Here is a 24,236-nt window from a genome sequence, read left to right on the forward strand (position 1 = left end):
AGAAACTAAACAGTGGAGGGTGATGCGTATTTTGTTGCAGAAAAAACAGGAACTATTTTGAGTTTCGCTCACCAAGTCCGATTATTATAAGCAGCTTTGTTTTTTTAAAAGATGCTTGTAGATTTAATGAGTCGCGGTTTTTGGGCTTAATAAACGAACATAAACCCCGGAATCTGTCTGACATTTTAGTTAGACTCTCTCTGTCCATCATTTCCCGGATGAAACGTCGCGCTCTGTCTTTGTTAATATCAGGTTAATATTTGTCTTCTGATTGACGTCGAGCTTCGCGTTGCGCTGCAGAAAATCAAACATTGAAACTAATAGGAACGGCGCAATAAACGTGAAACAGCCATGAACGAGTCCATAAAGTTGTGCAACTAAACGCCATAATAATTATCAATATTAAATCTTATTTCTAATTTTCCAGACAATACGTACAAATGTTTTTGTTGTAAACATTAAACAGTCTCCCCTTCAGTTTAACCATATAAATGGAGACATATTGTTTATGTAATCGTTATAAACTAACAATTAAGTAGCAGCAAAGTTTCTACTTACGCCTAAGTAGAATTTCGAGATCAATTAACAAGCAGTGATTTCAGACTGGAGCAGGAAGCCGGAGCGCCCGGAGAGAAACCTGCAAACACAAAACTACTTTTGATATTTACGCAATATAATTGCAAAATGTATTTTTGACATTTGCTGAACAGAATTTAGGCTCTAGTAGCCAAAACGACTTTAAGTAAAAGCAAGGGGAGAAAACTCGAGGCAAAGACCAGTAAGGACTTTGGGAGGAGGCCTGGGAACCTGGAGAGCCCACTGATGCAGGAGAACAAGCCGTGAAGGCAGAAGAACCCAGGAACTGATTCAAACCCACAAAATGGTTTTCAAACACAAAAATGTGTTTTAACCATACTAACAGAATTTAGAGGCCAATTAACTAAACAGTGGTGATTTCAGACTATGGCAGGAAGCCGGAGTACCCGGAGAGAAACCTGCAACAGGAAACCTGTCTAAACTTTTTATACTTTTATCCCATAAATCACACACGTTTGGTCCCAGTCAGATTTCTCCAGCCTCAAATTGTTTCCTAATTACGTGTTTTGGTTTTTTTTCTTCTAAATTGAATATTTTTAGCTCCTCTTCTAAGACATCTTTATCATCTTCCAGAGGAGGGCCTGGAGAAACTGTAAAATTCACGATTTCTTGAAAATATAAATCTGTCCATTTTGTGGCATGTCTTCACTGCAGTCTGCAATGAAGACATGTGCCAAAATGGACTGACTTACATTTTCTCATAAACATAAATCAGGCCATTTTGGCACATGTCTTCACTGCAGTCGTTGTCTGCAGTGAAAACATGCTCGTCTTCTGCCTTCACGGTTTGTTCTTTCTTCATGTAGATGTGGCTCGAATCTCCACAGGTGACGGCGGACATCCTCCTCCCTTTGCTGGTCTTCGCTCGCATCCTCCCCAGGAAAGAAGCTATCACAAACCTTTTTAAATCCAGTCGACACTGCGTATCCTATTCCCCATCCTAAGGGTAGAAAAAATGGCACTAACGCCTCAGATAAACGAAACATGTTGTCTACAAACAAAATCCAAAGAACGGTCTGGTTCTGACTGACGGTTTCAAGCATTAAGATCAGAACTTCTTTGATCTTCTGTTTTTGACTATGATGTCATCTATGACCTCATCAGTGAGCTCACTGGACTTCAGGCGCAACTCTTGCTTCTGATCGTTGCTATGGAAACGATCAGCTCAGTTCTGCATTACTCAAGCTGAGATAAATACTTAAATAAAAAGTAATATTTGTTATTTAGACGGTTCCTGAACTCGACCTTGGCGGAGTTTCGAGCCCGACTTGGTGAAAATGGCCACAAATTTTAATGTTTGGACTCGTCGTTGAGATGTATTAGCGAGACTTTACGGCAGACGGAAATTAACGGAGTCGCACTGGCAATAAAAAACAAAGCAAAGCAACTAAGTGGCTGCACTTAGTTGCAGCCACTAATGGCCCCGGTTGCAGCCGAGTGTTGTGGTGTTGCTATGCTCAAATAGTAGAAGTAAGCAGCATGAGACGTAGTTAAGCTTCAGTTCACTCTTTACTCTTCTTCTTCCCCTTCTCATACAGCATATCTTAGTCACATACTTATTAAGAGCTCCCCCTTCTGTCATTCCCATGCAATAGCAGAACATAACATTTTCCCTTTTCCTGAAGCAATTACTTACATGTAACATTTATACTCTAACTCTCAGCAGAGATCAAAGTTTGTATAATTACCATTTCAATAACCAACATTAATCTGAAAAGTATATGAACTATATTAACTAAGGTAGCAACAGTACATTAAATGAATGTCAGCATTAGGATACAATAATCAGTTTCAATGTCATCCATAAGCTTTATAGTATGAACATTTAAACCTCTTTAGTTTTACTGTATTTTACTTTTAGCAAAACTACAGTAATTTACATAAATGTTCACTTTATCTTACAAAACCTGTCAACCATCTTGGTGCATTTCTAGATCTCTGACTTCTTCTAAGAACAGCATCAGATTCATTAATGTTTCCTGGCAGTGCAAAAGTATCAAATACAATATAATTCTTTTCTTCTGAACCATCTAAGGTTTGTTTTGGGAAGTGTGCAAGTTTCGAAGCGTTCCACTTGCGTCCATCACTTAGTAAGAAAGTGTTTTGTCCAACTTTCTTCATGACAGTCCGTGGTTCAGTAAATCTGGAAGATCCTTTGGAAACGTGCTCAGGTCTGCGAACACGAACAGTGTCTCCCACTTTGACTGTTGGTAATTTAGCTCTCATTTTCTTGTCTGTGTATTCCTTCATTTTATTTTGCCTTTGTTTCACCCTCTTTTTTATTTGGGCATGTGTTTTGCTTTTGAGTTCTACTGGGAGTATGTTCAACTTAGTGCGCATCTTTCTGTTCCTCAGCAGCTCAAATGGGGTTACTCCGGTGGTTGCATGAGGTGTAGCTCGATAGTTGTGCAGAAACTCTGTTACAGCTTCTTTCCATGAATGGTGACTTCTTTCAGATGTCTGTATGCAATCCTTAAGTACTCTGTTAAATCTTTCCACAGCACTATTTGCTTTAGGATAGTATATACTGGACCTTAAGTGCTGTATCTCTCTCTGTCTCTCTCAGAAAATTACTGAAGGCATGAGAAGTAAACTGACAACCATTATCTGAGACAAGGTACATCGGATTACCCTCCCTACTGAAAACAGTAGCTAAAAAGCGAATGACATCTGTAGTGACAGTAGAAGTGAATGCAACTTCAGGCCATTTGCTGTAGTAATCTGTAAGTACAATAGCATAACGGCAGTCCCATGTAGTGTAACAGCTTCCCCTTTATGCCCGTCCCGTCATACACACAGAGGAGGCCAGTGGGTTGAATTTTCTGTAATAACTGTAATAAATGGTCAACACAAATTAGTACAGTGAGCTCCACTACTGGTCCATCAGCTTTCCGCATACACAGTAGAGCGCTCAACAGACTGCGTCACAAACAATCATTACAATCTGGCTTAACAACATATTTTTCTAACAAATGATCGTATAGTGATATTTGATTATTAATACTTCTTTAAAATTAATTTAACACAATCTGGTCTATTTCCTATAAATAAATAAAAAAATAGACAGACAACAATCAAATTTAACTAATAAACTATTTAACAGTAACTTCTAACTGAAACAGGGAACAAACAAACTGACAAGCTGGTAAATACAGCAAACCGACAATACAACAGACAAACCGACAACTCAACTGAAGAAAAAACTGACAAACATAACTGACAAAATAATTTACTAATAAATAATATAATATAATTACCTGTAATAAATGGTCAACACAAATTAGTACAGTGAGCTCCACTACTGGTCCATCAGCTCTCCGCATACTGTAATAAAACTCCACGTCAGTCTTTGAGCACACCTACTATGACTATTCAGAAAAGAACTGGATTTGGTGACTTACCACAGTAGAGCGCTCAACAGACTGCGTGGAATTTACGGTTTAGCTTTGTATTTATAGGCAACCAGTAGGGGGCGCCAAAAACCATTCATCACATGGTAATTACAAAACATATTTTAGCAAGAATTTCATCTTAATACCCGTTACAGTAGCATTCTCAAATGGACCTGTAATGTCTATTGCAACTTTTTCCCATGGTTTACTAGGAAGTTCAACTGGAGTAAGTGGAGCAGGAGAAGTTATGGCTACCTTATCACTGTACTGGCAGTTAACACAGGAAGCAATGACAGAATGTACAAATTTGTCCAATTGCGGCCACCAGAAAAGTTCACGCAGTCTCTGCTTGGTACGAACAATGCCTTGATGTCCTTCATGTGCTAAATCAACAACTCTGGCACGCAATGAAACAGGAACAACTAGTCGATCTGTCAATCTCAATATAAGTGAACCATGAACTGACAACTCATGTCGTATCTGAAAGTATGGAGCAAGATTCTCTGGAAGACCTTTTTTGCATTTGGGCCAACCTTTTTCAATCTGGTTGCGCAGTAGTGACAGTTCTGGGCATGTTTCACTAGCAGAAGTGAACTCTGGAAGAGAAATGGCAGACAGTGACTCTTTAAAAATGGCAGCAATCATGTCAGATTCCTCTGTTGCCTCATTTCAGCAGTTACTGGTAGTCTGGATAGGCAGTCAGCAGTGATGTTTTGGTGTCCTGGGCGGTAAGTGACATCATATGTGAAGCAGAGCAGTCGAGCGGACCATCTGGCAATCCTTAGCCAGCACGGCCAGAACCTTTAGAGGTGAGTAAAGTTGTAAGTGCTTGGTGGTCTGTACGAAGAGCAAAACGACGACCCCAGAGGTAGGTTCTCGACCTTTCAACAGCCCACACACAGGCAAGAGCTTCACGTTCGACTGTGGAGTACTTGCGCTCAGCAGAAGAAAGAGTTCTGGATGCAAAAGCGACAACTCTTTCACTTTGATCCGAATGCAATTGAGTTAACACCGCGCCCAGTCCATAATCTGAAGCATCAGTAGTAACATATGTCGGTAGCTCAGGGTCATATAGAGCTAAGGCAGGACTGTTCACTATCAGTTCTTTAAGTGAAGCTAGACTGTGCTTCTGTTGTCCACTTGAAGTTTAAATCAGTTGATTCAGCTGTGATGGCGCCAGTGTGTTCGGCACGCCGTCCGACTCGCTCTCTCTACTTTGTTGTTTTTATCTTTTTTGCTCTATTTGTAAATTTGTGCTTTTTCGGCTCTGGTGCCTTGGTTGTTTACGACCGTCAGGCACTTCTGGACATTGGAAGTGCGGTGGATCTACGGTTTGGCTACGGTTCGGGTCCGAGAGACCGAGGCTTCCAGTTCCTCACTGACATCCCTAAAGAGCTGCTGAGATGTCCACATCTGATTCCGGAAAGGCATTTTCGTCGAAGACGTGGTAAACGTGGAGGACTGGCGGTGAGGATCAAAGCCTATTTGGCACTTCTTCGCCGTCGAGGCGACTCTCCTCCACTTGGATGGCGTCCTCGTTCTCTGAATGTAGGACGCCGCTGGATTCGTCCCGTTGTTCCGGGGATCTGCAACTCTCGAATGGACGCAGTGGAGTTTTTCTATCATCGACGGTCTCGGGATCAAAAGAGGAATGTGGATTTTGGAAACCTCAAGCAATTGGATTACGTCTCGTCTTCAACTTGTGCAGTTGCACCATCAACCATCTGCTTGGCTTTGCTTAATGCTAGGTCTCTAGTTAACAAGACCTTCATGCTACACGACCTGTTTACTTCTCGGGATCTGGATTTTTTATTCATCACTGAAACTTGGTTACAAGAAGGTCAGTTGTTCCCGTTTTCTGAACTTCTACCTCAGAACTGTGCTTTTATAAATACCCCCAGGTTGACTGGCAAAGGTGGAGGCCTGGCTACAATTTTTAAATCCAGTTTCCACTGTCAACAATCATCCATAAATTCATTTTCCAGTTTTGAGCTCCAAGTGTTTGAAGTGAAATTAACTGAACCAATTCTGTGTGTGGTGGTCTACCGACCACCGAGGTTCAACAAGGACTTTATTCATGAATTCTCCGAATTTTTGGCATGGATTATTTTAGAACATGATCATATTTTAATTGTAGGTGATTTTAATATACATGTATGCTGTCCAGATAAACCTCTGGTGAAGGACTTTTTGGACTTGATTGATTCATTCCATTTGACACAATCTGTGGTTGGGCCAACGCACTTAAAGGGACATACTTTGGATTTGGTCTTATCACATGGACTTTGTTTGGACATTACTGAAATTTTTCAGACCTTCATTTCTGATCATTTGCCCATTCTATTTTCTGTTAATATTTCATCTTCTGTGGATACAAACAATAGTAAAGTCCGACTTTCTCGTACTATAAATTCTGAAACTGCTCTTCAGCTAAATGCAGTCATTGTTAATACTGCGTTCCCTACTGATAGCGATCTGGATGTTGAAGCTATTATTTTAAATTTTACCAACACATGCTTAAATGCTCTAAATACGGTAGCTACCTTGAAAACTATAAAAACTACCAAAAAGAAACGTTTGGAGCCGTGGCTCAATGAAAGCACTCGTGCACTCAGACGGGAATGTAGGCGTGCTGAGAGGAGGTGGAAAAAAGATAAATTGCAGGTTTCGTTTGAAATTTTAAAAGAGTGTTTATTTAATTATCAGAATAATGTTAAATTAGCAAAATCTAAATATTTCATTAATCTTGTAGCTTTGAATAAGCATAGGCCTCAAGTCCTTTTTAGTGTTCTGGATAGGATTGTTAATCCTTTGACTACATCTGGCCCTTTAGCCTCTGTTGAACTTTGTGAGGCTTTCTCTAAGTTCTTCACTGAAAAAATTGTAGCTCTTAGAGGCTCAAATAACCGAGTAGCTTTAGATTCCCATGAAATGCCGCAATGCACAGCTATTCTGGAGCATTTTCAACCAGTTTCTTTAGAAGAAGTGACTTCAGTTATTAAACATCTGCAGCCATCAAATTATCCTTTGGATTGTCTTCCTACTCGTCTTATAAAAGACGTTTTTCTTACTTCTAGCCTATATATCCTAATGGTAATAAATGCCTCAATGCAGTCAGGTTGTGTCCCATCAATACTTAAACATGCTGTGGTTAAACCCCTTCTTAAAAAACCCAATCTGGACTCAAGTGTACTAGCAAATTTTAGGCCCATTTCTAAACTCCCTTTTTTATCTAAGGTCCTTGAAAAATTAGTTTATATTCAACTTGAATTCTATCTAAAAATCAATAATATAACTGAGAAATTCCAGTCAGGGTTTAAAGTTGCTCATAGCACTGAAACAGCTTTGCTTCGAGTTTATAATGACCTTCTTTTAACAGTTGATTCAGGCAATGTTGCGGTTTTATTACTTTTAGATTTGAGCGCTGCATTTGACACTGTTGATCATCAGATTCTTTTAAACAGATTAAAACATTGTGTTGGCCTGAGAGGCCCAGTATTTGAATGGTTCAAATCTTATTTAGAAAACAGAACTTTCACAGTTAATCTTGACCAATGCTATTCTGGGGCCAAACCTTTAAAGTATGGCGTCCCCCAAGGCTCAATTTTAGGTCCCATTTTGTTCATTTTATATTTATTACCTCTAGGTCAGATTTTTTTATAAATTTAACGTTTCCTTTCATTGCTTTGCAGATGACGTCCAGATTTATATGCCCCTTAAACTAAAAAATGAAAATAATGAATCTCTTCAGTTATTGACAGATTGTTTGGCTGAAGTTAAATCTTGGATGGGACAAAACTTTCTTCACCTAAACCAAAGAAAAACTCAAGTTATATTATTTGGCCAAAGTCTTTACACTACAAAACCAGATCAGATTCTGGGTTCTTTGGCTCAATTTTGTGAGACCTCAGTTAGGAGTCTTGGCTTTACTTTTGATAGCTGTTTAAAGCTCGATAAACAAGTTAGTTCTGTCGTTAAATCGAGTTTTTATCACCTACGGATTTTAGCAAAAATCAAATCTTATTTTTGTTTTAAGGACTTTGAAGGACTGATCCATGCCTTCATTACCACTCGTCTGGATTATTGTAATTCTTTATATAGTGGCATGGTTAAATCACAGATTCATCGACTTCAAATGATCCAGAATGCAGCGGCACGGCTTCTTACAGGAACCAGGAAGCATGACCATATAAGGCCTAAGCTGGTCAATTTACACTGGCTGCCTGTTATGTATAGAATAGATTTTAAGATCCTTTTATTAACTTATAAAGTTTTAAATGGGTTAGCTCCCCATTATCTTCAGGATCTGTTAAAACTTCAGTCTGTGTCCAGAACCCTCAGATCAAACAATCAGCTTTTACTTACAGTCCCTCGGACCCGACTAAGGAAAGGAGATCGGGCTTTTTCTGTTGTTGCTCCTAATTTATGGAACAATTTGCCTTTTCAGATTAGATCTGCTAGCAGCCTGGATCATTTTAAATCGCTTCTCAAAACTCATTTTTATTCGTTGGCTTTTAACTGAAGCAATTTTTTGATATTCTGTTTTATCTACTTGTGTTACTGTTGTTCCTGTGCAGCACTTTGGTGCAGTTTTATACCTGTTTTAAAGTGCTATATAAATAAATTTGACATTGACATTGAATCTCGGAGCACTGCACGTAGTGGTTCAATGACAGTAGCAAAATCTGGAATGAACTTACTGTACCATGAAGCAAGACCAAGGAAAGATCTTAGAGAAGATGTGTCGTATGGAGCTGGAGCATGAATCACAGCAGTGACTCTATCCTGATCCGGTTGAAGACCTTCTTTTGAAATGGTGTGACCCAGGTAGTTTAGTGAAGGTTGATTGAACTTGCATTTTTGCATGTTTAATTTGAGTCCAGCATCAGTCAAAGCTTGAAGCACTCTCCGTAGATTGTCATCATGTTCTCTTTGCGTAGAGCCATAGCAGATGATGTCATCCAAGTATGCTTGTACACCTGGTAAACCTTTTAGGATGATTGACATCATTTTTTGAAACGCTGATGGGGCAGAAGCTAAGCCAAATGGAACTCTGCAGAAACGAAAAAGTCCATCATGAGTAATAAAGGCTGTAATATCACGACTTTCAGGATGCAGGGGCATTTGGTGGTAGGCAGAGGCTAAATCAATCGTGGAAAAAACAGTAGCCCCACGTAGGTTTGAGAACAGTTCATCCATGTGTGGTAATGGATGGCAATCAGCGACAATGACTTTATTTGGCTCCCTTAAATCAACACATGCGTGGCTTTCCACCATCTCTTCTTTTGTGTCACGACTATGGGAGAAACCCAAGGAGAAGCATCAATCCGTTCAATGATGCCCTTATCCTGGATCTTTGAGCTCCTCTGAAACAGCTTGTCTCACTGAAAATGGAGGTCTCCTGAGTTTTTGACGCACTGGAACAACATTTGGTAGGATATGTACTTTGTGTATGAAGTTTTTAGCATAGCCAACTTCCTGAACTGACACTTCTGGAGCATGTTCTGATACAGTCTCTGGTACAGCAGTTTGAACTGTAGACATAGGAGAAGTACTATTAGTAACAACTTTTCTTCCTTCGAGTTTCATTTGTAATGCCTGAAACAAATCTAAGCCAAGAAGAGCAGCACCTGACTCAACAACAACAAGAGTACCTGCAGTGGAATGACTATCATGAGAAATTGTAGCTTGTAAGCACCCTTTTACAGAAATTTTCTCCTTTGCATAGGTAACAAGAGAAAATGTAGGTTCAGATAGCACACATTCTGAAAAGTGGGTGTGGTAAATGTTCTCAGGTATGATGGACACCGATGAGCCTGTATCCACAATCAGCTCAACATCTTTGCATCGTCCATTAATAGTCACTTGAACTGTGCAGAGGATCTTGTCCTGCAATGTATTGTTCATGTAAAGAACCGTTGGCTCATTAATGACGACTTCACGTGAACGGCACACTCGTGAAAAATGTCCGACTTTACCACACTTGTTGCATGTCATTTTAGCAGCAGGGCATGTAGGTTTGTTAGCAAGGTGGTTGAAAGATCCACAGCAGAAGCAGGAACGGTTACCAGCAGCTCTAGCTGAGGCAGGAGCAGGATCCGGCGGCTTCTTCTTCGTGTCCCAGCGGCGGCTTGGCTTTAGTTGCTTTTGCACGGCCCTCACTGGAGCGGAAGCGCTAGCAGCAGTAACATCAGAAAGGACGTTAGCATCTCTTAATCCAGTTTCAATTTGCAACGCCACTGTAGTAGCTTTAGCAAGCGTTAAGTCCGGTTCGAGTAATAATCTGTCTCTTATGCGAGCATTAGCAACACGCTCGATCAGTTGATCACGTAGCATTTGTTCCTCTATGTTCCCAAAATCACATGTAGCAGCCAACTCCCGTAATGAAGCTAAGAATTGGTTTACCGTCTCATCCGGTCTTTGCGCTCGTTGTCGAAACTTGTGACGTTCAGCAATGACGTTCACCTTCGGCACAAAATGTTCTTTTAGGGCAGCAATAGCGGTAGCAAATGTGTCTCCGGTATTCGGCAGGGTGTAGAAAAGTCTTTGTCCCTCTGTACCCAGAGCATGGAGCAGAACCGCGCGCTTTCTAGCATCAGGCCAGTCATCCCCCGATGCAGCTATCACCAACATGTAGTTGTCGAACATTTTTAGCCATGTTGAAAATGGTATCGCAGGTTCCCCTGGGCATGGCAGGAACGGAGCAGGTAAAGGCACAGAAATAGACATCCTCGTCGCCAATGTTGTGGTGTTGCTATGCTCAAATAGTAGAAGTAAGCAGCAAGAGACGTAGTTAAGCTTCAGTTCACTCTTTACTCTTCTTCCCCTTCTCATACAGCATATCTTAGTCACATACTTATTAAGAGCTCCCCCTTCTGTCATTCCCATGCAATAGCAGAACATAACACCGAGGCCATTAGAGTGAATGATTCCTATGTGATAATATTAACAAAAACACACAATTTTATTATAAAGTTGGATTTTTTTTAAACATAATATATAATTATTGATCATGCAGACATCGTTCTTTATATAGGCAAAAAGAAAAAAAAAAGTGCTCTTGGGGTCCCCCTAGTGGCTGCAAGAGGTCAAGCTTCACTGTGCAGAGCTTCAAAAGCTCCAGTGGAAGAAAAGTTATCAAAACAATGTCGCAAAAAGGAACTGGACCTTCAGGGACAGAGAAAATAAAGAGGAAGAATAGAAAAAAGGTCAAGATGAAGTTGTGTTTTCATGTCTCTTAGTAATGTAATGTTTATCTGAAAAATCATTGAATAGTTTCAAATAATCAAAAATAGTTTTAAATATCGCAGAAACACACAGAGGAACCTGAGCTCACTAACCTGAACAGGATTCATTAATCATAATGTTTCAACCAGTTTGGCTGACAAAAATTGCAAATAAAAGAAAAAAAAACACAACTAAATAAATGTGCAACTTGTTTCTATGGAAGGCTAAAAGTGACAAAATTAAACAAATATATATGCAATAAAGTCTCCCATTAATTTATTACATGTATCACCAAAAAAATAAAGATATCATTAATATTATAATGAGAGAATAGAATAATTTAATATACCATTAAATTATCTAGAGCATTCATAAATTATTAAATATATCACAAAATTATGAAAAATGCCATAAAATATATAAAAAAAAGAAGAAAATGAGAGGTGGAAGGACGAGCAAGACTCAAAGTAATGAGAGGACAAGAAGATCAACCTTATCACAGATAATCTGCGTAACTTTTGTCAACCATGTAAAAACTCACTGAGCGACGTGAAGGAAGGATTGTCTTCATCAGATCAGCCAAATCTAAAAAAGGCATCAGGAGCAAATAAAGAAACTTCACTAAGAGCTTCACGCAGAGGCAGAAATTCAGACGCATCTGTGGCGTTTGCTTCACTGGATCATTGTACGTTGCACACATCAGAAATTTGATAAAGAGCTTCTATATTTTTGCCAAAGCAAATGTTCTCTAAACAGCAGAAAGAAAACTAGATTGATAGCCTTGTGGTCTGATTCATTAAAATAATGACTATTTTCTGCCATTTGCAGCTTTTCTTGTTGGACTTCCTGTTTAAATAATTTACAGCAAGCCATTAAGAAAGTTGAAGTGATAATATAATATTACGATAACATGCCTCCAGGGTTTGCACATCAGTGTGTGTCTGTGTTTTAAAAGTGATTCACCTTCTGAACTAGTACCGTTTTTATAAAGACAGTTCTTAAAAATTTCACAAAACTGTTCCATTTTTGCAAAACATATGTGGCGTCCGTGCTAATTGTTTGAAGTGGTTGGCAAAATGAATCATTTTTAAATTTGTCCTAAAATCTACAACTCTGGTTCCGTCTCTTGACGGCAGAGGGCGCCAGAGTAGCGATTGACATGGGTGGTTCATTTTTACAAAACCAGGACAACTACAGAGCTAATAGTAGGAGCAATGGATACAAGGCAATGCTGTCGGCTTTCAGGAAATAAAGTTTGCAGAAGACTTTATTGTGCGTTGTGTTTTTTTTCTTTTTGCTAAGTTCAAAGCTTTTTTTTTTTTGTTTGTCAAGATGCTTCATTTTATAAGTTCAAATTTTCCTAAAGTTGCTGTTTTTGAAAACCTTTATGTGCAGTTTAGCGTTCCTGAATTGACAGTACTGTTTTTATGTTTTGGTGATATGTAGCCTGTCACCATTTCTTCCTCCACAAGTGTCTGCCACAACGTCCCAAAGCGGAATATTCCCAAATCTCATGCTTTCCTGCACGCAGCTGCTTTAGTTGTATCTTTTGCTGCTCTGATGACACCTGATAATCGTGGCCCGATAGTGACTGTTTGCACAGAGTGTGTTTCAGAAACCCCACTGGGTAATTTGCTCTCTTCCTTCTTTCTCTAGACTCTGGTGCAGACTGATGTGCATGCATCAGAGATGCACCACCAACTGCCGAGTGGCTTCTGAGGCCTTTTTTTTTTTTTTTTTTTGCAGAAGCTGTGCAGCCATGTGGAGCTTTTGTTTTTTTCTCTTTCTCAGAGGGACTGAAGGTCAACTCAAAGTTTCCAGTGTAGATTTTTTTCAGTTCTGGAAATCTCCCACTGGCACCTCCAGACCTGTCCTGCAGGTGGCGCCAGTCTATGAAGACAGGCAGTGTTCATGCAAGTGAAAAGGCAGGTGGATTAAAAACTAATTATATACTTTATATTTACTTGCTTTAACTTAAACCTTTGGATGCAAACGTGCATATTTAAGTTATATTGATAGAATATTAGATTTTTTTTAAAAGAAATGTGTTAAGATGATTATATTTGAACAAAACCTTGTGTATTATTTGGCACCAATAGTGTATTAAACAAGTGATAAACTGCTGTTTTGTGTAAATTATTGGTCTGAATTAAAGCACACTTTATGCATAATTTATAAAGAAAAAAAAAATCCCTTCTCTGGTGTAAGTGTCAAATCATCCAGCAGATGAGTCTAGAGAGCCAAAGGAAGAAAAAAAAAAGGCATTTAGTTGCTTATTGGTCATTTGTAAGGGATGATTGGTTCATCATTTCAGCATTTGGTAAGGCAAGTCCTTCATATCTTTGTGATAACAACGAGGTTGTCAGAGTTCAAAGTCTTTAGACGGATGATCCCAAATAAATCATTATTTAAACTGCAGTTGAATTTGCAGTCATTGTCCGCACAGACAAATAAATTATTTGACTGGTGTTTTCTCTAAAAAAGTTGTCACATAGATTACAATTATGACTTTAAATTAAACAACTAACCAAAACGATTCAGCTTAATGATGGTACTTACAAAAAAACAAACATTAAATTTTATCTGTACCATTTTCTCCCTTAGAAGTAATAGAAAAATATCACATTCTATGTTATTTTATGGAAAACTTGGACATTTTCACTGGAATGGAAACGTTCCTCAACACCTCATTATGTACTGTCAAACATTTCAGATTTTTAAGAATGGAGACCAGGATGAGTCATTAAATAAATTGCTCACTGCAAATATTAAACTGCAAACAAATTTGTTGGAGAGAAAAATCTCCATAAAATGTATAGATAATAAAAATGGAGCAAAATCTTTGATCGCAGCCTTAGACGAACACTGTTGGAACATCTTTTGATTTTCTTTCAGAATTGAGCCTTGGAGTCTTTTGGGTTTTCTCATGTTAAATAGATAATGGTTTCCTTTCTATGTGACTAAAGCAGTTCAAACTTTTTGCCACGAGGGAGAAAATTATGACGTTAAAGACACATGCAGAGCCTAAAAAATATATTTTAAAAAGTAAAAAAAAGTTAAACATATAATATGTTTGGACAAGAGACTTGACCAAAATTATTTCCTTACGTATAACAATGACTCCTCCAGGTCAGAAATTATTTCCAGGGACAGACCAGACTTTTGGTGGAGCTCCATACATTTCTTTTATAGCCATGACAACATTTCTCTTTGTAAACTTCAAAATTTTAATAAGGTAATTAAAATCAGTAAAACAATTTCCTAATTTAGCAAATACGGAAATAAATCTGACAGTGCTAGCTGAACTAAAACTGAGAAGTTTTTTTTGATTGAATTCCAGACAATCTTATATAATGTAGGTAAATATCAAGTCCCGCTTTAATAGAGCCTTCCTCTGACTGATACCTTTATACAGGTTTATTTTGATCCTTTGTGGCGATCCGTTGTGACCGTTCCACAGAAAAATTAAAATGAGCAGTCGCCCCACAGTTGACTTTTCCTCTAGGTGAATCAGATTTGTCGTAAGTGATGGTAAGTGTGAACTCAGCAAGACTGAATGCTGAAACTACATCCAAAAGTGTTTCACCAAAGTGTTAGTGTGCTCAGTTATACAACCAGGTTGTTGCAACATTGTTCACACATTTCCTCCAAACTGATTTGTTTCTGAATTGTTAACTCTGAACCGGTCTTCACCCCATGTCATCCTGACCAATGGCTTCACTATACCCTCAAAGTAAGTAGCTGATCTTCTGCAAATGTCACATGAAAGATTCAGCAAATTCGGAAATAATTCACTGTTTTCAAAAGTTCCAGTCTCAAAAGAATGAAATCTTAACAAAGGCCTTGAGAGCCTCAAGAAATAATGTTTTTGTAATTATTTTGTCTTCAGAGGAAAGATTCCTTCCATTTCGTGTGCAGTGAGCTGGAAAACCTCAAATTGCAACCGATGTTTTGCTGAAAGCTATTTAAAGCAACCATTATCTATTTAACATGAGAAAACCCAAAAGTTTTATTTATCTGTGGTTTCTTACTGAACAACATGCTCCAGTTTCATTTTGCTCTAATAGCAAAATGAAACTGAGTTTGTAACCTACACAGTCTCAAAAGAGGACATTTTTTAAAACATCTAAGCAGCAAACTTCTAGGCGGTGCATTTTTATTTCAATCTGTGTTGCTCGCATTGAAAGAAGTTTGATGTGATTTGGACCCGTCTGCATCCAGCTGATTGACGGAAAAGGATTTTGTGCACGGAAAGAGTCGCAGCTGTGATGCCGGCTCGACTCGATGTGCTTTAACCAAGATGGAGGCACATGTTTAAAGGCAGCGCTTTCACAAGCAGCATTGCGATATGAATTTAGTGAATTCTGGAAAGAGATGCAACCACACATGTGCTGATTGCAGAGTCTGGCAGCCGTCGGCCGGGCAAGATTATCTGAATTATGCTGCTGAGTAAAAACAACTTCAGATGTGTGGTTATGGAAAAAAAAAAAAAGAAGCCAACTCAAAACTTGTGTGAAACCTTCATCTTGTAGATGTTAATTTAGTGGAAGGCAGAGCGACAAATCAACCAGTTCTGATTTACAGCCACTGAAGTAAAAGCTGCTCTTAAAGCGACGGCTTTTAGAGGCCAGATTGTGGTACATGTGACTGAATCTGCAAAAATAACAAACTTTTTTCTCAAAAAACTTTGCAGGTTTTTTTTTTTTTTTGTCCACAGGTTTTGCCAGCCAGCTCTTCAGATCTCGGCTCCTGAGGCCAACTTCTAAAGAAGGCCGACCACATGGGCGACAAGAAGCACGAAACCTTTCACAAAAAATCAACCTGCATACATGCAAGACCCTCTTGATCTTCACACAGGAAGGAAGCAAGTCATCACTGCTACAGCTATAACCCATTGTTCTGTTAGCCAGGCTGCACATGTTCACACTCTGCTTACCCGACTTTGTGGTGTACTCTGCAACGAAGGGATTAAAACTGAGAAAGAAAAAAAAAATCATGCACGTTTCTCTTGCAGGTATATTAATAAGTCATTTAATTACAAAATTCACATGGATAAATGTTGGAGTTTGACATCTCTGCCTCTCTGCCTCAGTGGAACCTATGATGGTGACGCTTATAATCAGCAGAATTATGCAAAAACTTTCCAGTGGTCATAATCAAAACTAGCGTGGGTGTTCCACCCAGGCAGACTATACTCAATTAGGAAACACAGTGAGATTTCACAAAAAACATTCATCATTTTACTTTTGCTTCAACACACAGAAATCTGCTTGATACATTCATTTATTATTATTATTATTATTTTTAAAAAACAGCCATCCTATATGACAGGCATACAGAAAAAAAATAAATATTGAAAAGCGCTACAATTTCATTAGGATCTTAGTGTCAACCAACTCGACATTTTTCATGAAAGCAAAAACCTGAGGTGTAAAAATGCTGTTTATTTCTCTGTGCTGTTTTGCTTTGAGCTGCCAATGAACAAAAAAAGTGCACCATCATCTTTGGGTTTCTATATTGCAAAACAGAATATATTTAGTCCAGGTGTATCAGATAAAAAAAAAAATACAATCAAAGGATCTCTTTGTGGAAGTTATGAGTAAGCTTTCCTCCTGATTCAGAGCAAAACTACGGCACAATGAAACAAAGCTGAAGCAATCGAAACCCTTCAGATCTTGTACAGACCGAAGAAGTTGCCATTATGTGAGTGGCTGAGATAAGTCGGGTGCGACACATTCACGTAAACCCTGTCGAACTTTAACAGCTTCAGACCGCCGCCAAGGTAGTTCTCTGCAGTCCATGGGCTGGCAGATTTCTGGACGCAGAAACCCGACCTGTGGGCCTCCATCAGAGGCAGGAGTTTGGACTGTCCCGCTCGCCTCACGAACACGACGTGATCGAAATAGGAGGTGGGGTGGCAGTTCTTGAAGATCAGCTCCACTCGAGAGTAAACGTGGTAGAGGCCCGACTCGTTGACCTGCAGGGCGCCGTCTTCCATTATGTAGGCGACCGCCCCGGAGGTGAAGGCCTGGCCTGCTTTCGGTTCCCATCGCAAAGTCTTCTGGGATGATGACGGTTGATGCACAATGCGCCCTGCAAGGAGACGATTCCATTAAGCAACGTGGACTAAAGAAAATCAGCAATTCGTCCTCGGGTTAATAGGAACCTCACCAAGAACATGAGCCGCGGGTTTCTCTTCTGTTTTCTCTTCTCCGTTTGAGTCGGGGACATAGGGACCTGAAATGGCCGTCAGATTAGCCCACATCAACTGGTTTTGTTCATTTTCAACATAAAGGACAGCTACATGTGCAGAGAACACAATGTTTGCATACCAATTTGCTTCTGGGGTGCATGAAGCTCAGTCACAAGGTCATGTTCAACCTTAAGGGAAGTAAAAGAAACAGAAAGTCAATACCACATCACACACAAGAGAAGTGCATCTTAGTTTTTTTCGAAGGCTGAAAGCTCTGCTGCGGCACATGTGAGACAAAGGATATCCTGTCTAAATGGACGGGTGACCACAGTGGAACGGCAAGAGGCTCTGGCTTGCATTTGAAATGTCAGAGTTCACAAGTGAAGTTATTTTAGTTTCAAACGGTTTCAAATTAATTATTAAACTTTGCAGGTGAACCCAAACTTTCCGTCCTTGGTTCCATTCTCCCACCTGACACCTCCCTGACTCTACCTCCACATGTAAAGATACTTTCAGGTCTTGCCACTGAACAGTGCTCACAAACACAGAAGTCTTGGAAAACATATTTGTTAGTTCTCAACAAGAAGAGCTACAAGAAAATATTCTACACAAAGCAAAATCAATTTTTTTTAAAATAAAAAATTCTGTAATTTACTTGTGTGTGTGTGTGTGTCAGTCCTTACCTTCTCCATATTTTGGATTTTTTTCTGGAGTCTCAGGATCTGCCAGGCTTCAAAGCCCAGGGCGGCAAACACCAGCAGGAACAGCATCAGCAGCGTCATGGCCAGGCTGCAGCTGACCCCCATGCAGCCTCGGCTCTTGCTGCGGCTCTTCACGCTCTCTCGGGCCTGCGGGAACGACCAGCAGGGGATGAGGTTCGGCGGCGACGCCGACGGGTGCTGGCCTCCGCCCTCGTCCACCAGGAACACCTGAGGGAACGGGTACCTCTGGTCATGGCTCATGGTGCAGGACCCTACTGGGAGGACGAGTTGTCTGCGAGTCTGACTGCTCTGAAGTGAAGGAGGTGTGGACTTGTGACTGAGAAACCCTTTTCAAGTCAAACCCAAGATGCTGTCAGTGCATTCACCACCCACTGCCTCCCACGCCTCCCCTTTAGTATTCAACACTAAACTAAAGTTCCTCAACTAAAAAGCAGCCACTGATTAGTTACACAAAGTGATCTGTTTGGTTTTTCTCCTTTATCTTTCTCATCATAATCAGGTGACTTTGGTTTTATGTGCAAACCTTTCTTTATGTAGTTATGTAGGTAAGCTGCAGCTGTCTGTAAAGGAAACTTGAGGTCTAGCTGACCCACACCTCACTAACCGCGCTCCCCTCTTCTACATAAAGAGACCTTTTCGCAAATTCCACGAAAGGAAAGATTGAGCAACGTCGCTCGTCGGTAGCCGTTTTTCAGTCGAGCGCAAAAATCACTGGCCCTCTTCTCACCGAACCAGACTCCGACCCACTTAAACATTCTTTCTGATGGATGCTTTATCTGTGTCAGGGTGGATGGGTGGCCCTGCGTGTTGGTAAACAGTGATGCAGCAGTTTCAAAAGCACACCGCATGCTCTCAGTGGGAAGAAGCGGCTGCCACATGAAAAGGAACCAGCTCCATGCATTGGCTTGCGTGTTGTCTGCTTCTGATAGACTCGTAGAGGCGCTCGCTGAAACAAGTGAAGCACAACGCCGGCTCTCAGGAAGGAGCACATGAGCCAGGCTTCCTTCCACCAGGCTGCTGTGGTCTTCACACCTATTTGGGTTTGTTTCGGTGGATATTGAGCCAGTGCAATGCGACTACATTTGCAGGGGCAAATATGGTTTGGCTAAAAAAGCTCTTGATTTCAGATGAAGAAATGAGTGAGAAATTCCTGTAGCTGATATATTGTGCAGTGTCTCTGAAGCAAGTATGCAGGCGTACTGAAGCTTGACTCCACGCTGCAAATGGAGGCAAACCACAGTTCCTGTCAAGTGAAGAGAAACTATTCTCGTGTGAGGTCTCCCTGTCATCTACACACAAAAGCCTCCTAGGATTCCACAGCAAGGTGAGCGTCAGAACGGTGCTGCAAACGTTTTCTTTCGTTTCTCCAGGCCGAAGCAGCCAAAGGGAAACCCAGCTTGCAGCGTGCACACGCAGCTCCAGAGTTAAAGGGCAATTACGTCAAGCTTAACCATAAACTTCAGACTTGCCAGTAGCCTGCAAGCTGATGCGCCTGTTTCCCAGAAGCGTCATGCTGAAACAGACGCTCGCAGCAACACCAGCGGCAGCAGCACGCAGCCGTTGAAGTGGGAGTGTGAGGTTTTGGGGTCTAACCAGCAGGCTGCTGCTCCAGTTATTATGAGCAGGCGAGCGTAATAAAACGAATCTCTGAATCAGCAAAAGCACGTTTCTCAGTCATTATGTTTCCCACCGTCTTCCTCTCTTTGGTTGCAGGTAGCTGTGGTCTTGTTGACAGATGACACGAACAAATGACAATGAAGTCCGTTACCTGGAGAGAATGACAATACCCACCTTTGCTCTTTTTTTTAATTTCTTTTGAAGACGGATATCTCGTCTTTCACGGCACATTTGATGAATTATTTCACAAGAAATTCCTGGCAAACGCATTTGTGCCGCATGAAATCTTGTAATGACACAGCAAAGGACTTTAATATATTGACTTTGAATTCATGTGACAGACCAACAGGAAGCAGCACATAATTAGTGAAACAAAAGAATATATGCAAATATATTTAATAAGAACATATGCGTTCTTACAACTTTCAGCAATAAACCTGCGTTTCCCCTTCAGGTTTGTCCTGGATTGAAATTCATTGATCTTCTTATCAACTCTGGCAGCTTCCTTTTCCCTGATAGGAACAAAAACCCATATAATGATACGGCCACCACCATGCTTCACGTTAGGACACACCTGCAGTGAATGTCAATATATGCACTACATGTTAGTAGCTATTTTGTTGATATTCACAAACATGACACAAATGTAATTATTTGACACTGTTACTTTTATTCTTACGTGGAGTTCTGTTTTGAACATCAAACTTAGATAAATGCCTTTTTTTTTCTCTCTCTCATCTTGGTGCAGAGGGTGGGCATTGCAAGATGTGCAATGGTGTGCAACATGACCACAGACAGGAAGTGCTGATTGGGCAACACTGAGTGCATTTCTAAGAGGAGCACAAAACGGCCAGTTGCCCTGAATCAGTCTAAATCAATTGATGCATCGATTTTTATTGATGCATTGAATCATTGACTTGTTGTTCTGTTTGGTGTCTAACTAGATGTTTGTATTGGTTAGTTTATTTTAAGTATTTTTTGGCTATTTTGTGCCAAACTGCTCAGCTCAGCCAGTATTTTTTTTATCCATCTTGGTCTTTGGTTGGGTAGCTCAGCTTTTTTTTATAAACCATTTTACAGTTGGTGATAAACTTCCAACTTTGTTAAGTTTGTTTTACCTATTTGGTTATCAATCAATGTTTTTCTTTAGTTTTCAGGTGACTAAACTCAACTTTTTAAAAGAAAATACATCTACATCCTCATGTCTTGCATGTTCAGTCCATTATAGGTGTTTTCAGAATGACTTATGAGGTTCGTTCCTAAACACACAAACTTGTGAAGGTGAGCATTAACTTTGATTTTATTTGATATCAACATGCTTGTTTTATCTTCCAGGCAAAATGGATTTCTGACATCTTTCCTTTTTGTCACATTTCTATGCAAGTCAGATTGGTGGATTGCATGACTAATGATATTCATGAATGAAGAACAGATTTGTGCAGCTTCCCCTGAATTACCAGTCATCAGAGCCACTTCTGAATAATGTCATTGTTGCCTTTGCAGTGTAGGAGGTGGGGATGTCACGCAATGTTTGCAGTTTAACCACACTCTTTCCATTCCTGGTCGTTGGACTGAAATGTCTTGCATTTGGATTTTATTTTGGTTACAAAGGCACACCTCACTTTTATAGTTCTCTTTTGTAAAATTGTTGAAAACCATGCACCACTTCAAAGTTGTGAGACAAAAATTTCAAACCACTGCAACATTGTTTGAAGCCACAAGGCTCTTTCTGTTAGACTAATAACATATTGCGGTATTTTTACTGACTTAGGTCACAACCAAACAACAGAAGGTAATTAAGCCCCCTCTAAGAAAAAAAAAAGTTATTTGAAAGTGTCACCTAAATTACAAAATAGTACATAAGAGGAAAGCTCTCAATTGAAGTGTCATAAACCTTTGTGGAAGGATGTACCTTTGATTCTGTTTATTTATTCATTCATTTTATTTTTGTAACTTATTTCAGTGCTCTGTGTGCTTCCATTTGTCTTTAATTCTGGCATCAGAGTAATTATTTTTTAGAAAAATGATTTTTTTTTCCTTTTTTATAAAGTGCAAACAAGCACAGAATTACAATTTTATTCTAATTCTGGAGCTTTCAGATTATATTTTGGTGGACAGAACTGCAACTGTCTTTGCAGGTACAGCCAAGCAGCAAAGACAGCAGGTTCTTCATTGTTTTACCACAGTAAGGTCAACATAACAGCGTAATGTAGATATCTGTAAGAAGCTAACTTTTATTTATATTTTTGCCTATGCTATGTTTTTGTAGCAAATGTAGACTGTAATTCAAAATAAATATATTTTTAACATACATGTGCTTTAAAGAAATTTGACCATCATTACAAAATGTAATATTTTAATTGAGGTTACACACTTTTAAACAAAATAAATTTTAAAAAATCACAACGTGTTAGTTTCCTCATCAGAAGAGGAGTAACAATCAAGTCCCAGGATGTGTCCACTCTTGTCCTGTGTGAGCCCCGAGTTAGACGCCGCTGCACAGCTCGAGTTGTTTTCTTGAGCAGCGCTTTGTTCCGTTTCCACCACAGATCCACTTGTGGGCTTCTCATTTTTCTCTGTGCTCCAGTTTTCAAACTCAACCATTTGTTGTGAGTGGAACTTACTGAGGTTGGGGAGACCAGACTGCAGCATCCTGGCGAGGTTCTGTGTTTGGGAGGAACTCTGGCGCAGGGCCAGTCCTCTGAACGCAGCTGCAGCCACCGCCAACCGCGTCTGGTCGAAGGAGAGCGGCTGGTCCTGGACTGAACTGGCGTCTGAGACAGCGCTGGTTGGAACGAGGCTGTGAAGCCTACTCTCTGAAAAGCTGCCGGTCATCGCTGCTGCTAAGGGACGACAACATCCGGGAGAATCACCTCTGCTCTTCTGGCTCCCTTCAGCATGCAGCTCATAAAGTCGAGGGTTTTTACCTATGAATAAGAGACATAGAAACAGTTAATTAATCATAAGTCGTTTGGGAGATTTCTCTGCAACTCAAAACATAATATAAAAAACAACTCTACTATTTGAATAATAAGCTTTAAAAACCACTTATTAGTTTCTAAAGCTTATTTAGAAACTATTTTTTCTCAGGAGAGTGAAGCAACCAATTTAGCCATCAGACAATCTAGATACTGGCACTTTTATTTCATGTGACAACCAAACCACTGACCAGCATTTGGTGGGTCTTGAACCTCTCCTCTCCGTTTGCTGTAGGCTCTGGGAGTCCACGGTTTGTGTTTGCATGAGGGGTCTAGAGCTCGTAGCTTGCTGATGAAGCTTTTGTATTCTTTTTCCAAAGCCTCGATGTGCAGCTGGAACTCAGCTATCTTCCTCTCCGGGTAATGAGGAAGCTGGGATTGCTGAGCAGTGGACAAAAACAAAAAAAAAAACAAAACAATGTGGAGCACTGGGTTAACAAACCAGGACCTTCGCAACTTTCCAAGGAGCTCTCTCACCTGCAGGTAATACTCGATCTCACTTTGGATGCTGGGAATCCACTTTTTTACAGACGGAGCTGAATTCAGAGTAGACTGTAAAGGGACGTGATTTAAAGTTGATTCTTAGTTAACGAGTTCTGATTTAGTGGCTTGAAGAAGACATTTTACTAGATTCATTACCAGTTTGGGTCGACGCTTATTTGCATCTTTAAGCCGTCCCTCTGTAAAACAAAGGTTTCATTAGTTCACCTGCTCAGAACAAAGCAACAACAAAACCTATATCTATGGGACAAAGATTTAGAATAACAATGTATCCCTGCATTGACAGCAGCAACATAGCACGAGTGAAGCTAACAGGCGAGGCTAACAGGTGAGGCTAGCTCTTCTTATTAGAATGTGAATAAAATGGCGCCGTGTTCGATAGACGGTAACTATTTACCCTCTCTCTCTTTCTGTAGCCACAGTCTGTTCAGTCTTCCCTGTTGTTTCTCCTCGTTTCTTGCCATGGATTGAGGTTGCAGCGTTTGAGCCGCCACTCAGCCAAAACAAAGTCGCGTGACCTGGAACAAGTGTCACGTGACGCCCAAAGAACGTGGAGTCTTAAAGGGGACGTGTCTCTAAATCTGAAAGACAGAGGAGCTCATTCTGTAAGACAGGGAAGAAACGTAACAAAAGATTATTTCCATAAAACAAAAGCTGAGTGGACACATTTTGCACTCCATAAGAAAAAATGTGTACAAATACAGAACAAAACATTTTCATACTATGAAAAAATTTGACTTATTGCAGCATTTTCTTCGTTTTACTCCAGATTCCGCACAGTGTCCACAAACATTGCAACTGTCACATTAACAAATTTTGCTGGTCGATAAATTGTCCAAGAAGCGATAATATTGTTGTTTTTTGACCATTTTCGGGTAACAAAATGGCAATGACACAATAATGCAAGAACACATTCTCAAGGATTAATAAACTTAATTTTTTTTGTCAACATTTTGTAGTGGGACTGGAAGACATTTTAAATATCCAAAAAAATTATAAGTAAACAAGA

At 40.0% G+C, this 24,236-nt stretch overlaps 2 protein-coding genes across 3 annotated transcripts; both read right to left on the reverse strand.

Annotated features, from left to right (window-relative positions):
- Positions 1-16,273: 16,273 nt before the first annotated feature.
- Positions 16,274-18,409, reverse strand: faslg (Fas ligand (TNF superfamily, member 6)). Its single transcript, XM_055055915.1, has 4 exons — positions 18,093-18,409; positions 17,549-17,597; positions 17,388-17,453; positions 16,274-17,309 (listed from the first exon to the last, which is right to left on the reverse strand). The coding sequence occupies exons 1-4, from the start codon at positions 18,369-18,371 to the stop codon at positions 16,885-16,887; spliced, it is 819 nt and encodes a 272-aa protein (XP_054911890.1). The 5' UTR covers positions 18,372-18,409; the 3' UTR covers positions 16,274-16,884.
- Positions 18,410-22,087: 3,678 nt separating this feature from the next.
- si:dkey-86e18.1 (uncharacterized protein LOC557342 homolog) lies at positions 22,088-23,737 on the reverse strand. 2 transcript variants are annotated; one of them, XM_055054526.1, is made up of 5 exons: positions 23,625-23,737; positions 23,366-23,406; positions 23,204-23,278; positions 22,918-23,107; positions 22,088-22,591 (listed from the first exon to the last, which is right to left on the reverse strand). In XM_055054526.1, the coding sequence occupies exons 1-5, from the start codon at positions 23,689-23,691 to the stop codon at positions 22,149-22,151; spliced, it is 816 nt and encodes a 271-aa protein (XP_054910501.1). In that variant the 5' UTR covers positions 23,692-23,737; the 3' UTR covers positions 22,088-22,148. The 2 variants fall into 2 exon arrangements, with proteins under 2 accessions (XP_054910501.1, XP_054910492.1); XM_055054517.1 differs by having other exon boundaries at positions 22,088-22,675.
- Positions 23,738-24,236: the final 499 nt, after the last annotated feature.

Source organism: Poeciliopsis prolifica, unplaced genomic scaffold, assembly GCF_027474105.1.
Source record: "Poeciliopsis prolifica strain line A6 unplaced genomic scaffold, Auburn_PproV2 SCAFFOLD002, whole genome shotgun sequence".
NCBI classification, from domain to species: domain Eukaryota; kingdom Metazoa; phylum Chordata; class Actinopteri; order Cyprinodontiformes; family Poeciliidae; genus Poeciliopsis; species Poeciliopsis prolifica.